Source organism: Tetranychus urticae, chromosome 1 (genome assembly GCF_039701765.1).
Source record: "Tetranychus urticae isolate SD_2017Ah chromosome 1, NJAU_TeUrti_SD_1.0, whole genome shotgun sequence".
In the NCBI taxonomy this organism is placed as follows: Eukaryota; Metazoa; Arthropoda; class Arachnida; order Trombidiformes; family Tetranychidae; genus Tetranychus; species Tetranychus urticae.
The window spans coordinates 4,802,451-4,818,681 of NC_142958.1; the positions used below are offsets into that span (position 1 = coordinate 4,802,451).

A 16,231-nucleotide genomic window follows, 5' to 3' on the forward strand; every position below is an offset into this window, starting at 1 on the left:
GAAGATATATTTTATTCATGAACGAAAGTGTGTTTTACAGATTTCTCGGTGGCTCCATATCCGCTATTTGCGTGGATTGCCGTTGTGTACTGTTCAAATCATATGATCAAGTAATTGTGCATGATTTTTTGCTATTATCTTTTATGCTATTATTCTGATATTTCAAATGAAGAAATTAGACTTAGTTCAAAGAAAGTAAAATAAGTATTAAGGTCTTGTAAATAGAGTTACGGGAAGAGGTTCGTCTTGATATTAAGAGTCATCTGTGAGGAGTTATTGTTTAGTGCTATGGTTAGATAAGGTCAACCGAAAAGTCCAAAAAATGAGGAGTGAGTGTATTAATTTCAAGTTTTACTTAGGTGAGTGCTTTATTTTTCAATTTTCTCTCCTATTGATACATAGTAACTGGATCTAACTAAATACGATTTGGTTAGCTACGAAAAATATATCTATGGGCCAATTGGCTCATAAATATCAGTCTTGGTCATAAATTGTTAATCTAATCTGCTAATTTTGTTCAAAAAAGACATCGTTGACTTGAAACAGACATAAACTTTTAGTAAAAAACGAACCTCTAAATAAGAATCTAGTTTAAGTCGTAATGAATAATGTAAGTAAGCATCGGATACTTGGAGTTACCGTTTGATCAGCCGGAAAGATTATGTTTCGATAGTAAATTAAAAGCTGGAGAGTCTGAATTCGAAAATTTAAGGGAAATTGTTTTGATTTCGTACGCTTTAGCTGATCCCGAATTCTCCCATATTGATTGGAAATATATTATGGCAACTAACATGCAGAGACAGCAAAACGGGTATGATTGTGGCGTTCTTGTTTGTTTCATGAGTATTCAAAAGTCCGGGTCTGGGACACCATCTTCTGGTCACCACCATCATCATCGGCACACCGGTCAGGGACATTTGTCCGGGTCTCGGACAAATAATTAAAGACAATTTTTAAATGAAAAAATAAGTTTTTTCAATACGTTCATCCCTCCTCGCCTGTAAATTTGTCGGGTCTGGGACAGACTACTCAAAACTATATAAAACTATCAAATATATAGTATATTTAAATATGGATGCTCTCAAGTATAAGATCTTTGGGACCTAATACAAGAAAGAAATGGAATCGATTCCTTCTTAAAATACATAGACATGAAATGCGAACAATATTTCGGAATTCCTCAAGAGGAATTCCTAATAAGATATACTCGATGGGCTGAAGCTCGAACTAATGAGCTTGAACAGAGCCGTAATTTGTGAAAAAATATCAATTCTGGCAAAAAAAACAATAAAAAAGCTTATTTTTTCATTTGAAAATTGTCTTTAATTTATTTGTCCCAGACCCGACAAGATGATGTCCTGGACCCGGACTTTTGAAAACTACTTTCATGGGAGACAACATGCTAAGAAGAGACTTGAAATTGGTGAAAATTCCGGTCATGCAGGATATTGGATTGTAGGGGTTCTTTTAAAAGAACCACTTACAGTTGAGACTCATTCAGTTGACACACACAAGCTACCATTGGATTTTGCTGCGACTTTTGCAGAAGCAGAATTGGAATTAGAGTCGATGACTTCTTACTCGAAAGAGCCGTGTTGCACTTGCGTTATTGAAGCAACTGGTATCACGAAATTTGGAGTTGAAGTATATTTCATGTGTGCGATTCGCAAGTTAACTCAGATACTAGACTATTTCTGCTTATTTTGCGATATTTCAATTACATTATTCCAAACCCCCCACCTGCCATCACGACCTCCTACATCTATCAAGCTTAGTACAACTTCTTTTTTATAGTTTCAATTACATTGTACAGGGCATTTCAGCTCATTTTCCTGTTGTAAAACAGTTGTTACTCGGAATTGGCTTGACCTTGAGAGTAGATATTATGTTTTTAGAAATTTGGGCGATACTCAATTGTCATATTTCAAGGTAAAGGTCATTCAAGGTCATTTTTCGGAAATCTTTCCTACCGTTATTAGAGGTCATTTTAAGGTCAAATCATAATTTTCAAGGTCAAAGAATTAGCATTCTGTCACAAGCACTGCGTGAGATATCTTCATTTGATTTTCGATATAATTTCAATTTCATTTCAATATCCTCTTTCATTATCATCTTTTATTATCATCTTTTATTATCATCTTTTCTTATCATCTTTTCTTATCATCTTTTATTATCATCTTTTATTATCATCTTTTATTATCAAGTAATTTTAATCACAAAACCAACATGTCGCAAAAATTTATAAAAGAACAGAAAATTGATTTATTGGAGTTTTATCTAGGGGCAAAAAAATCATGTGTGCAAGCTTTGAAGGTGGCTAGGAATGTCTGGAATACATAAAGAGCCTGATATGATTGAAGCATTCTATAAGGCTTAAGTAATTTGTATTGGGGGTCTTAATTCATTCAATTTGCACCATAAACTCCATGAATACAAATTACTTGACATAATCAAGAAACGAGTTGTTAATGACGGTGTGCCTTACATTGGTTGGTCTGCTAGATCTAATGTAGCCTGTCCCGATATCCGTACTACTAACGATATGCCAGTCATTTCAGCTTCTAGTCATTCAGCCTTGGTTCTTTTCCCGTTCAATATTAATCCACACTACACCGAGAAGACTATTCCTACTCATGGAGGAGAGTCTAGAAAAGATCGACTCAACAAAGCATTTGCAGTTAAAAGTCACCCAATTATAGCTCTTCCTGAGGGTACTGGAATCAAAGCGAAGGAATAGCGATCCCGAATGAATCTTAGTAAACATATTAGTACTGCTTTTCGTTCTTTCGATCAAATTTTAGTTTTCTCGTCATATCAACATCTTATCTTATATCTTGCTAGCTCAACTGCAGAGGTAATAATTCTTACAATTTTAGTAAGTCCAACGGACTGTCACCTGGATCGAACTGCGGTTTTTATCATCCACCTTGGTTATTCCAGCCAGGTAGAGCAGCTTCTTGAGCCTGAAAAACATTGTTAATATATCGCTTGATTAAACTGGTTTATCAACTGAAACTTCGCCGGGAATCAAAATTTCCATACTTTGCGATCTTCATTATTCCTACTGATTTCACCTGATGGCTCAGAGGAATCAGATGAGCTGTGATCGACTGAATTGAGGTGTTGTCATTGGTAAACTGAAGAAAGTCCAGAAGATGCAGGAGTTGGACACAAATGTTAATAACGATAACTTTGTCTGTAGACTTTAATTATTAATAAGCGAGGATATGTTTGATATTGGAAGATGTGAGATGTTACATTTAAAGTTAGAAATACTTCAAAATAAGGATTTTCACTATTTTTTTAACAATGAAAAATAGCTTTTTTTCAATCTCTCTTAATGGTCGATGTTTCCATAGGTTGCTTTCAATTAAAGCACTGAACACATGATCTGCACAACCATAAGTTCGAGTGCTAAGGTTATTCAAGGTCAAGTCTTTATTTGACCTCTTATTGACATTGATAGGTCATTATCTGAAATTGCAAAATTTTTCTGACTCGAAAGTGTTAGTCACATGTTCATAACTCATACCATTGGAAAGATGGAAAGAATTTTTCCTGATTGCCTGCATGTTAAGTGATCCTCATATCCTTTATCCAGTATGAATTATGAACATGTGACTAACACTATTGGGCCAGAAAAATTTTGCGATTGCAGAGAATGACCTTTCAAGTCAATTAGAGGTCAAATGAAGATTTGACCTTGAATAACCTTGAGCACTCGAGTTTATAATTAAGCAATCTGAATAAGCTTATAGTTCAAGTCTGAGGTCTTGAGCATTAACCGTTCGTGAGTTATGCCTGCATGGAGGCGTAAAATGAAAAAAATGCCCGACACCTAAAGAGTTGGAAAATTTATTCAAATGGAGATTAGGCTTTATTCAATATTTGGTATATCTGAAATTCAAAAATCGATTATTTAATCTTGACTTAATTGCATTGTGTTCATTATCAGACTCCATGCAATCGCTCGGCCCCTGATGGATGTGAACACAATTCTTTTTAGAGTCGAAGTTCTTTATTGCGTATAAAAACAAAAAGAATATAGCATAATGGCAAAAACGAAACACGCAATGTTTAAATACAGTTTAAATAACAAGTTAAACCGTTTCAATTCTTCAGGAGCAATGCTATTTGAAACTTTCTGTGTGCGAAGTTAAAATAAAGACGAGAGATGGCGCTATAAAAACAGAATTTCTACAGAATTTTTATTGTTAAGAACTTATTCCTTTAATATTTTTATGATAAAGCCGTAAACATCTTCCAATATAAGTTAAAATCCATTTTTGCATTAAAATTAATATTTGTTTGTTTCGTCGTTGTTTTCATTATCGTTGGATGGCCCTAACATTCAAAACTACCCCACTTTTGTCATTCGGAACAAGCTCACCATTGCTACATGCTTAATCGATCCGGAATTATTTTTAATTAGATCGTTATCAGATTTAGTATTAAGGTGCATCCGTCTTAGATTTGAACGCAACATGCTACAATTTACTTAAATGAAATCTATTTGCTTGGTTTAAGCTTACCTATTGACACCTTAACCCATTAAACCCATAAATGATTTAAGTGCGTTACATTGGATTTAAACAATATTATTCAACATTTGCTTTAATCTCAAAGGTCTTTTCATTTACAATTAACAAATTTTCTTTTCTTACAATCAATTGATTTTTGTTGCTTGTAATATTTACATTAAATAAACCAACTTAACATAATATGTGTACATTTTTCGTTATCACAGAAATGCTTAAAGTATGATGATTCGCATTAATGGTCAATTCATAAGTGGGCAATGCGAAATGAAATGATTGTATCAACATATGACAATAATAGTAAATCAGGCTAAAAGGTAAAGTAACGAAAAGAGAAGAATTTCTTCCTTGTCTTTCTCTTTACTCAGCGCAGTTCTCGAGTTAATAAACACCGAGTAAGATTCGATTTTGCACGATTTGTATTCCTTGAATTGATTTCCTGGCAGCGTTAACAGGCAGCGCAGTTTATACCATCACATTGAATGTGCCATTTTCACGTTTCGATAGTCAATCAATTTAATGATCAATGTGCTTCATGCAAACAGATCGATAGTAATTTCGCCTTTTCACGTTGACCTTCATCAACAGTAAAAGGCATGAGTATTTGATAGCGTCTTTACTGTTGCCACGGATTTAAAGACTCAACAAAATTGTTAATTGTTTATCACTTAGAATGTGCATCTCTAGATTGGACTGAAAAACTTAAACGGTAGACTCGAACTTTGGACTTCCACCAATCAAATCAACTCGAGTTCCTTTGGCCATTTCCTTTTTATATTCTAACGTGCTACTTTTCCTTTCAAGTGTGCTTTGAGAAGATGAATTTCTAACGATTGATATTGGCTCCATAGTTATGCATTTGTCCATTCCAAATTTATCTGAAAAAATTTGAAACAAAAGTAAGTCAAAAGTATCGCAATTGGAGTAAAATAGCTTGAAGCTTAAAGTATTAGCGCTTAAGTTATGCACAAAAAGGTCAATCTTTACCATAGGATGAAATAAACTTGTCTTCGTCTTTACTTTTGTCACAGTCAAAGTTATTGTTTGGTGAACAGTAGCCAATGGAAGGTATAATATCAGGCGGACCTTTACTCGCTTCAACTGAATTAAACTGATTTGCTCGTTGCTCTTGTTGTTGAACTGTTGTGGTTGTTAAAAGCATTTCATCGCAACACTCGTCATCACAACAGCAAACCTCTTCACCCTCATCAAACATGGTTCCACCTGCAGGGCCAACCTGTGAATTGTCGAGATCAGAGCGCGTCAATCCGATGACATGCCGATGGGTACGACGAACTCTAATGATGGCAATGATTCCAAGAGAAACGAGTATCAGTGTGACTACAATTATGCCCAAAAGTAAAGCCATCAACATGGGTTTCCCAGTAAAAATGTTGCGGCCGTTTACTGTCAACAAATTTGATCGTCCATTGCCAATCAACTTTTGAGCAGGCTGTGAAGTCTCACCAGATAACCACATAACTTGACTTGAGCCACGTGAGTGAAGTGAAAAACATTTGATTCGATAACTTGTTTCGGGTGTAAGGTTATTGATTAAAAATTTGATCTCATTATTGTGCATCAAATTGATTTCTGTAAATAGATGAAAAGAAAAATTAGCAAAGAGCAGAATAGCATTGAAAAGGTGCGAATTCAAAGATGATTCGCTTATCAAGAAAAACAATTATGAATGAATATTAGGAAAGGCACACGAAAGAAAGAAAAAGTGTAAAAACTTTTCTTTCGAGGTAAGAGTTGGGACTTTTACAGAGAGTTAAGTTTGTAGGGGTTAAATACTGACAAGGGAGCTTCCCCCAACTGTATCTGAAGGATTTTTATGCGACATAGCGCAATCGATAAGGACATATTGTGAGTCCATTTGTGTCATTGAAAACTTTCTCTGGCAGTTTTCAAGAAAATCAAATTTCAAGTTGAAACTTAGATTGCCTTTCTTACAAGTAAAGAACCAGATCAAACTCATTTTGCTGATGAAAATTTCGATAGTCAACTAAATGTACTTTATTTGTCAAACAAAATTCTCTATTGCCGGACAACGGCTGCTTTAAACCTGCCTCTTCGAGTTTAAAGAGCAGAAACTTATACATTCATTACAAACGGTTGGTAAATATTGACAATTCAACACTTTTTTTGCAATTTATCTACAGTTTTCACGATATCACCATCACCTTTGAAAACTTTTGATCCTCGGCTTCTTGGGCACTGTCAATCAGACAATTTTTGACTGCATAAATGAACTTCCATATTCCTACAAACCCACTAAGTCTCAACTCGAAAGTCAAAGTTTCTAACATTCCTTTTGAGAATCGGATTCATCAGATATCTATTCATAATTGTATGCCTTTGTGGTAAACTTACCATATGAGTGCACTTGATAGGGCACATTTAACGGTTTGGACACATTAGCGATAGGATATGGTTCGTTTTTGCGGAAAACTTGGCAAGTGAAAAAAGAGGCTGGATAAATGAATAGACCACGAGATGGGTTGTAATTGTCTTCTCCTTGTTTAACCTCTTCTTGAGTATAATTGACTCGAACATCAGGTAAGCAATGGACCATAAGAGATTCGTCACTTTGATTGGCAATTCGACATCGAAAGGATAAATTTGGTGGATCTGGAGAAAAAGAGAATCCAAAATTGGCTCAATTTCAATGTTAATGAAAAAACTTATTTCTCGCAAATCGCACAACGATTAAGCCAAATTACTCGGTCAACAAGTCTTGTATTGAATGACAACCTTACAGGTTTAACCATAATGCATGGTCATTATAACCGTCATTAGTTTGATTGGTTTTCATCGAGACTCGTGAAAACAATAGATTGGGCCTCTTAGTCAATTAGGTTTACCTTGTTTGGCTCACTGTAAGCCCATCATTTATTTAACGACAACAGTGTCGACTTAACACCTTAATCATTTGCTGTTTGGTAATTAAGATTTACTCTGATTTCGTTGAATTCACTCAACTGAACAATCTCAAGTTTTGTGGTGAGAAAAAAAGTGTTTCAATTTTTCGTTATTCATTCAATTTTGCATTAAACCATTCAACTGTTTGTTTTCACCCAACAATATGATAAATTGATTTGGAGAAGAAAAAAGTTTATCCAAAATGGATGATCATTTACTGAGCTTTTCCAGTTGACAGTGTTGAATGAACAACAAATATCTATCAACTGTTAAGGTCAAAACTTTTGCTGGATGATTACTTGAGAGATGATAACCTCAATTTAAGGAGCTAAAGAGAAAGGTGAAAGTGTCAGAATAACAATAAAAGACGAGAAAAAAAGAGGGAAAAGTAATAACATGAGCTTCGATTATATTTCCATTTAACCTTGATTATTGTTGAACATTGTATAAGCTCAAGGAAAACAGGCAAGTTATTGTTGAGGCTTAAAGGATATTTAACAGTTAGGATCGTCTTGGAAAAAATGATGATGATGATAGAGAGGATTGGGAAATGGTGAAGATGAAAAGAAGAAGAAAAAGTGAAAACAAAAAGTGGAAAAGGAATCAGAACAACTGGGAGTGAAAAATTAAGACTAAAAGTAAAATAACAAGATATGATTCAAACATGATTACTGGGGAGAGAAGAGGGATGAGAATAAGAAGGATGAAAAAACAGGATAAGATGAAGAGTTGGAGGTGAAGGATGGCCAGGTTATGATATTTTCTTGTAATAAAGACTTTTGTTTCTTTTCCTTTTCTTTTTATGCTTCTTCTTTCCAAGTTCCATGTCCAAGCTTTTTCTGCTTGTTTGTTGCTCATTTTTTGACCCTTTTTCAGGTCTCCAGTCTTTCGAGTACATAATGATCATGATGATGCTCAAAGAAACAGAGTTGATGTTAAGGTGACAGGATAAGAGTTAGAGGAAAGGAAGGGAAGAAAAAATGAAACAACAAGGAAATGAAAAGAAGTGAAATGATTGAGATAATGAAAAATGGTTCATCGAATCATTTCGATACTTTTCTCTCTTTCTCTTTCAAAGGAAAATTTCTTTCAAAGTTGAACATTAATCAGATTAAATTTTCGTTTACACTTTCAATTCATCAAATCTTGTACAAAGAAACTCACTTTGCATGCGACCTTTTCTCAGGAAAAGTCGAACCTGAAAAATTGAAACATTCACATTTCAAAATCGAAACTTGATAAATATCTAACAAGAAAAGTTGCTAAGTGTATGGACAGAATCGAGACAGAACTATCATTGAACAAAAAAATATACAATAGTTTTTATAATAATATATTCATAAGAAACTCAATAAATGATGAACGGAATTTCCGCCGTTTTTTTAAAGATCATTTAAAAACGCGCTTAGCTTCATTTGTTTAAAAATCTATTTACGTAGAAACAGTAGAAACATTTCATTGGGAAAAGTTTTGCGATTTGATTGAACTCTACTTCGAACATGAAATTGTCCCTTGTTAAGTTGAAAGATTTTTTTATCCGTTCAGTTCATCACCACAGATCTGATTGAACTTGAAAATCGAATAAAAATTGAATCGAAAATCTGGAGATTTGAAAATTTTATCAGAAATGTTTTCTTCTCTCATTTCTATCAATTCAAGACTTGCCCAAAAAGTATTACTTAGGCACTTCGCCTTGTAAGTCTGATTAAACTTGACCTTTGAAGTAAAACGTTTTTAACTGTGGCTAGAGTTTAATAAAATTTGAATTTTAATCAAAATTTTGCAATTAACTTGTTCACCGAACTTGAGATTATTCAATTATGATTTGCACCAAGAGTTGATTAATGAGATGGACTAATGAAAAACTTTTGTCTTGAAAGTTTTCGTAACAAGGTTTTCCTGGGTTTACAATTTGAAGGCTTACCTGATGAGGTTATATGAAATGTACAAGCTCTCTGTTGAAGTCCTACTTCATTTTTGGCAATACAGTCAATCTTTCCATAATCATTAGGCTCATGGGGTGAAAAGCTTAAAGTTGATCTGCATAACAGTTTTCGATGGAAGAGCAAGATGGCAAAGAGTAAAATCAATGAGATAATGATGATAATGATGATGAGCACAAGATTGAAGGATAATGGAGAGAGTTGTTGTATGAAAATGAGAGTAAATTGTTGGTGAAAAATCAAAGTTACTCCAAGAAGGCGGAGTTGATGGTATAAAAGGTGGATGGATGATGAGAGGTTGGGAAGGAAAGGTTAAATGATTGTTGAGTTGATTATAATGAGTTTAACTATGAATAAAGTTAATTCAATAGTAAACAGAGAAAGTAAAGTAAGCGAAAGCAAAATGAGAGTAATATTGTTAAATAACAACTAATATGATGATGATGATCATTTTGAAAGATTTTTCCTTCTATTATTTCATTACTATTTTTTCCTATTAAGTTTTACACTTTTACTTTTCTTCCATTTACTTTCTCTTCACAATTATCATCAACAACAACAACAAAACAAATGTTACATTACCTTGTGTCATTAACTTGGTTAAACTGGAGCAACTCGGAATTGTATTGATGTTTCCATTGGAAGGAAACTCGAGATGGATTTGCATCCACATCACATTCAAGATGAATTGTCTCATGAAGAGCTACTCCATAAACTAAACTATAAGGATGAGATGCAAAAGAAGTTTTTTTTTCGTCCAATTTTTTTGTTCCAAAGTTGAAAGTGTATCCAAAGTAGAGGATAAAATATGTTTACAATGGTAAAAAGATGATGAAAGGAAAGGAAAGAAAAATGTTGAATTCAAAGATTAATGGTGGCCATGGAATGGAAGGAAAAGTCGATCAAAATTTTTCATGATGATTACAGCAAATGGAAGAGGACAGGGAGTGGAAAATATAATAACAGCCAAATCAAAGGCAAAGTTAATGCATTTTTGCTTTTCTTTTTTGTTCGACTTCGATTTTGAAATTTGTTGAAAGATTCTGCAAGAAAAGGTCTTTTCTTTCAATCAGAAAATTCCTTTATCAATGAAATTGTAATCAACCGTCAATTGGTTGTAAAATTGCATTTAACTTGATCAGAAACGACAATAGTTTGTTCTTTTTTTTTGGTCAAATTGAAATTAAAACTTTTTTGGTCAACAAATTTTGTGAAATAATTTCATTTTCGGACTTTCGTTTTGAGCGATGCCAAAAATGATTCATCATGAAATGGAAAATATGGAATTGATTGTTGATAATGTTTCAAAAGGCTTTTTTGTTTGTCTTTGATAGCTTTGATCTGGGTTTTAGGATGCAAAAGACGATCATGATCATGGATTGAAAAGTAAACTTTTTTTTCTTTTTTCCAATTTTTCTTTTCTTTTCTGGTGACAATAGCTTTTCACACATTTCAACACTCATTCCCTGCAAGTATCTATTCATCATTTTTTCTCTTCTTTTTCAACCTGAGAATGAAAAGTGGTGAAATTTGATTTTCCATCAAATGTTCAGTTTAATGTGCTTACAACTTTTGCAGTCTTTATTCATCTTCTTTTCGTCCTTTTTTTGTCGGTAAAGAAATGGTAAAGTGAAAGTTGGAAAGGTTAAATAGTTTATCTTTACTATCAATCCAAGAAGTAAACATAAGGATAAAGTGTTTTGGATAAAGTTCATGGTAAGATTGAATGTGAACAACATCTTCTTCATGGCTTCAAATGGGCTGAAAAGATGGCTTATGAGAAAGGTAAACAAAAAGGAAAAGGCAACATTTAAAACGATTAGTTTAATCAAGCAATCATGATAATGAGGTGGAAAACTTGACACTTGCCAGATATTTTCCAATAAATTTTTCTATTAAATTCAATTGATGGCCCTTTTTCGCCACACAGATACTTTAAAATCGTGGCATAAGCACGTGAGAGTAAACTGCAACTAAAAACATTCAAAGAAACAAATGCCACAGAAAACGAAATCACCAAAAATCGAAGACGAACTCATCAAAACATCATAACAATTCTATCAAAAGTTTTGTTCGTGTTGTGTTCGACCACAATCTCATTCTAAAGTTAAAGATCTTCCTAAGATCAGGCAATATCTTCTGAAAGAAGCATGATGGAAATGTGCTTAAATGCGTCTGGATGCGATTGTCCGATGCTCATTCGTCATGCAGTGAAGCCGTTAAAACGTTTAGCTGTAATAATCGCAATGAGTTGGATCGCAGTGGAACTAAATACTGATTAGCTTTAAATTTTTAAAACTGAATCATCTTCAAGTTGAATATTTGAACTTCTAGCTCAGTAGCTGTGTAGATGAACCCAATGAGTAACCAGAAATTAAAGTCTATCATGTTTAGTTTAGAAGAGTTTTGAATTGTGTTTAATTTAGTTTCACTCATTTGTTTGATTATTAGACTAACTTACAAAGTGTGTTCAATATATGAATTCAGATTCATTTTTGTGTAAATAAACGGCTTTTTAGCGATGGTAAAAAAAGCTGTGTAGCATCGAAATGTTCATTTTCTCAATCATTTGCCTGCTTTTAAAAATATTTATGTTCAATGTGCAATGATAGCTGCTTGAAATACTTCATGATTGAATTGTTTCTGTTTCTTTTCTTGATCATCTTTTTGCCAAACTTTTATCCATTTTCCTTTTGCTTTTTACGCTCATCCATAAGTGTATCGGCAAATTGATTGAATCATCTTATTTCTTGTTGCACTTTTTTATTCCTTTAGCTTTGGATAAATGTGGCTAACATGGATAATGGTGTGAGCCTTTTTGTTGTTTGCTTTTCCACTTTAAACACTTTGCAAAGTTTCATCCATTTTTATATGGTCAAACAGGGAGTCGAGCAAAATTTGAATTGAAAATTAAATTCCACTTCACATGATTATTCAATGAACCGAGGATATAAAATTGGAATAACATCAAGTGTTACAAGTTTCTCTTCTTGCCATTTCATGTTTTCACTTAAAATTTCTACATCAAATGTAAAATGGCATTCTTAACCAACAAATAACGCCAAAAACTTTGAACCAATATTCAAGTTCGCTTCAACCCGACTGATTAACCTTACAATTAAAGCATAATCGAGAATCAATACGAATTGATAAATGATACGAACCGAAAATTGAAAAGTCCGAAAAAACTTGGAAAGCTGTTCAAACACTTAATTTCGTTAGACGGAAAAATGGACAAAAAAGTCTAAAAAGATTCTGCTTCTAGCTTCTACATTCTAAAAGCTGTATTTAACGAATTCAGCTTTTTATTTACTTAGCTTACATTTTATGTCATTATCGAGTTTACCTTTTCGTTGAAGAAGATGAATGTTCAACTCACAGGAATTGCATAAGAGACTAAAAGTTGAATCTGATGATTTATTCATTCAAATGAATGAAATGTTTTGCCGTCCAAAAAAGCCATCAGTTTAACAAAACTTTCAAATTCACTTTACAGCCTCGAGCACAAGTCAAAGTGTCTCAATCATTTCATTTGGCAATTGGCAAAAATGAATCAACTCAGCACTTGACAGGATCAACCTTTTGTTTAAACTTTTCCCTGATGAAGAAATTCAATCATTTCAATAGCCATTTGTAAACATTGTACTTTGTATCTCTTTGTTTCCACTCGAGCACTTTAAAAACTAATGAAAAAAAGGTTAATTTAGTTGAGTTGGAAAGAAAAAAAAATGTTGCCGAAAAGCAAAAAAAGCAGATTCATTCAAATATTACATTTATATCTGAATCAAGTTGTTCAATCGTAACGAAACAACTATTCAATAATAACTCATATTTTGCCTTTTTGCACATTTACCATTATAGTTTATATTCTGGTGCATCCCTAAGGCAATAATTTTGATGAATGATACTTCAACATTTTTCACCTCTTTTCTTCATGTAGAGACATTTTCATTCTCTCTCCACTTTCTCTCTCCATTCATGATGGTCAACATTTTTCCACTCTTCTCAACATCTTCATCATCTTACCTCATCTTTACACAATCCTTGCACCTTGTTTTCCTCTTTTCTCCTCATCATCCACTCCTTTTTTATCCAATAACATCAAGCTTCATAAAATGCCATTTGCTCTCATCTTTTTCTTCCTTTTCCCTGAACAACCCACATTCTTGCCAGACTTTGACTCACACGTATTGTAATAACATATTGACCACCAAGTCAACCAAAAATATCGAAATGTTATCAAAATTCCTTGAGGCTAAACATCTTTTTTCGTTTTTTTCACCAAAAGAAAGAGCAAAGTAGAAAATTATAAGCTCGAAAGGTGGATGGAAAATGAAAAATCACAGAGAAACAAGTAAATGCATTCCAATGATACTCAAAATTGAATAATGAGACATTAAATGTTACAAGAGATGTTCGAAATTCACTCCTTCTCCAGATCGATGAATGCGAAACATTAACATTCTTATTGGCTTCTTTGCTATTTCCAGGTCACCTCACTTACCGACGACTATTACCTCTAAATTCTTTCAAACGCAAAGACATTCTCATAATCTTAATAATCACCTTTCGTTACTAATGTACATTCAGTTTGAAGAAGCCACAACAGAGGAACTGTTGATCCGTTGAAGCTGGTTGACGCAGCCGAAGCGACTTCGATATCAAAGGTCGAAGTGTTTGTTTTCCCCAAACTAAACATAAAATATAAACTCAAACTGTTTAGCAATCCCAAGAAATAGTTTATCTTGGCAAAGTTCAGTTTCATTTGAAGATGTTGTTGTTACAAATGAATGAAGCGAGGAATATCATGTTTCAGATTATAATTGAATGAGAATCAATTGAATTTTAACTGATTGATTAGGAAAAGTAATGGCAACAATTTATTTGGTGCCAAAACTATTGACAAACTAATTGACTCGATCATATTTCCTCTCATAATTAGATAGGCTTTTGTTGACTAATGATAATCTTTCATGCTTTTTATTAGCTGATGGAGTTTAAAAGCACATCACTTTATCCTCAGTCGCTTTTTTCACTCTTATTATTACCATTGGATAAAATCATCATTACCATCATCATCATCATCATCAAAGATGTCATTTCACCATTAATCTTTCCTCTTTTCTCATGACTTCACAGGAAATCCTTCTTTAGCTACTTGTGTTGTTGGTTATGAAACAATATTTTTCATTCCTCAAATCATCTTTCTTCTTTTACTCTTCTTTTCACTCTTTCCTGGATCTTTTCATGATGAAAATTTCACTTTTTTTTCACTTTCTTAACAACCTTTAGAGCAACTTTAATTTCAACTCATCAACACTATTTTTTTAGGTGAATAGTCTCAGTTGACTTTGAAAATTGCCCAAAACCATCATTTACCGGATCAACTTTTATCCATCAACAAACGCTTGATGCCGCTTGATGTAACCGCTAATTTTGTCAACTGATTAAAGAGCTAAACTATTGACCCATTTCAACTGTCATTTGTTTTCACCTCAAAATCTGAATCCATCTGAATGGCTTGATATCAAATGTCAATTAAGTGTCGAGTAAAAGCCTGAAATTATCGTGAAAATTGAACTATTCAATTGTTGTTTTGGCTCAGCATTGGTTGAGAAGCTCAATGGAAAGTCATTGTCAAGATATTGTGATGAAAGATCATATTAGTTGAGAAATTAATTGATGGACTAAGTAATGTCTTGGTATTAATTAAACTTTTTACTCCTTGAAAAAGGTCGACATGGAGTGACATGGCTTGATTGATTACCATTTTAAGTCAACCTTTTTGTGTCTTGGATTACATTGAGTATCAAAAATGAGTTGCCATAAAAGGCTTTAAAATTGCCTTCTTTTCTGCTTCCCTCAACAATCAACGTTTAATTGAATGATTAAATAATGAAACAACAAAGTTAAGCTACTCGACTGAAACTGTGAATAATTGAATGGATTGATTGAACGTGAGAGACCGTATCATCAAAAGCTTTCGATATGAAAATATTGACGATTTGCTTGGAAAAGAAATTACGGCAAAATTAGCAAAAACAAAGATCAAGAAACCCTAATGAAACTCGGGAATTCGCTAACACTAACTGAGTTTCCAAAGACAATGTTCAATAAAGTTATTTTTCCAAAGTTATTTTCAAATCAATTTTTCTTATTCTTGGAAATCTCTGGGCTGTAAACTCCGATCGAAACATACTTTATATTTTTAGAAACAGCACTGAATATTACAGTAGAAATATTGTTGAAATCAATCGCTGGCAATTTTCTTATTCATTAACTGGAGTAAATTTTCACGAATTGAACAATAAAATTCATTGGTATTGTAAATTGTCAAGATTGAAATGATTTTCAAACTTTTCATTTCTAACAAGTTTTTCAGCTTACAAATGCAAATGGTACCAAAGAATAGTTGAGAAAAGAAAGTAGAAAAAGTAAATTCAACTCGAATTTGATGATTACACAGTCTGTAACATTACTCATTGTGACAAAAAGGCTGAGAAATAAAGTGTCTCTGAATATTACTTGGAATGATTGTACAACGTTTCAACGAAAAGCAAAGTAAAAACGAATAGAGAAAATGGCCTCAACAAATGAAGACACAATTTGCCTGTTAACAGAACAGTGAAAATGCCTTTACTCTTCAGCATTTCAAGTCAAATTATCTGGTGAGCCACAAAATTCAAGAATAATGTAAATTGTTGTAAAAAGAAGAGAAAAGAAGAAGAAGAAAAAAGGGAAAAAACATTATTTTCAACTTTTCTAATGTACTTTTATTCATTTATTGTGATAAATTTTTTCTTCCCTTTACATCTCTTCATCTCG

At 33.2% G+C, this 16,231-nt stretch overlaps 1 protein-coding gene across 2 annotated transcripts in view; it reads right to left on the reverse strand.

Annotated features, from left to right (window-relative positions):
- Positions 1–4,587: 4,587 nt before the first annotated feature.
- The window catches only part of LOC107368324 (protein turtle-like), a 130,355-nt gene continuing 118,711 nt past the window's right edge, over positions 4,588–16,231 (reverse strand). For both annotated transcript variants that reach the window (XM_015936136.3, XM_015936145.3), the window contains exons 12-16: positions 9,989–10,126; positions 9,388–9,503; positions 6,915–7,172; positions 5,526–6,131; positions 4,588–5,416 (exon numbers count right to left, since the gene is read on the reverse strand). In XM_015936136.3, coding sequence (XP_015791622.2) covers positions 5,241–5,416; positions 5,526–6,131; positions 6,915–7,172; positions 9,388–9,503; positions 9,989–10,126 — 1,294 coding nt within the window. In that variant the 3' untranslated portion in view covers positions 4,588–5,240. The remainder of the gene's footprint in view (positions 5,417–5,525; positions 6,132–6,914; positions 7,173–9,387; positions 9,504–9,988; positions 10,127–16,231) is intronic.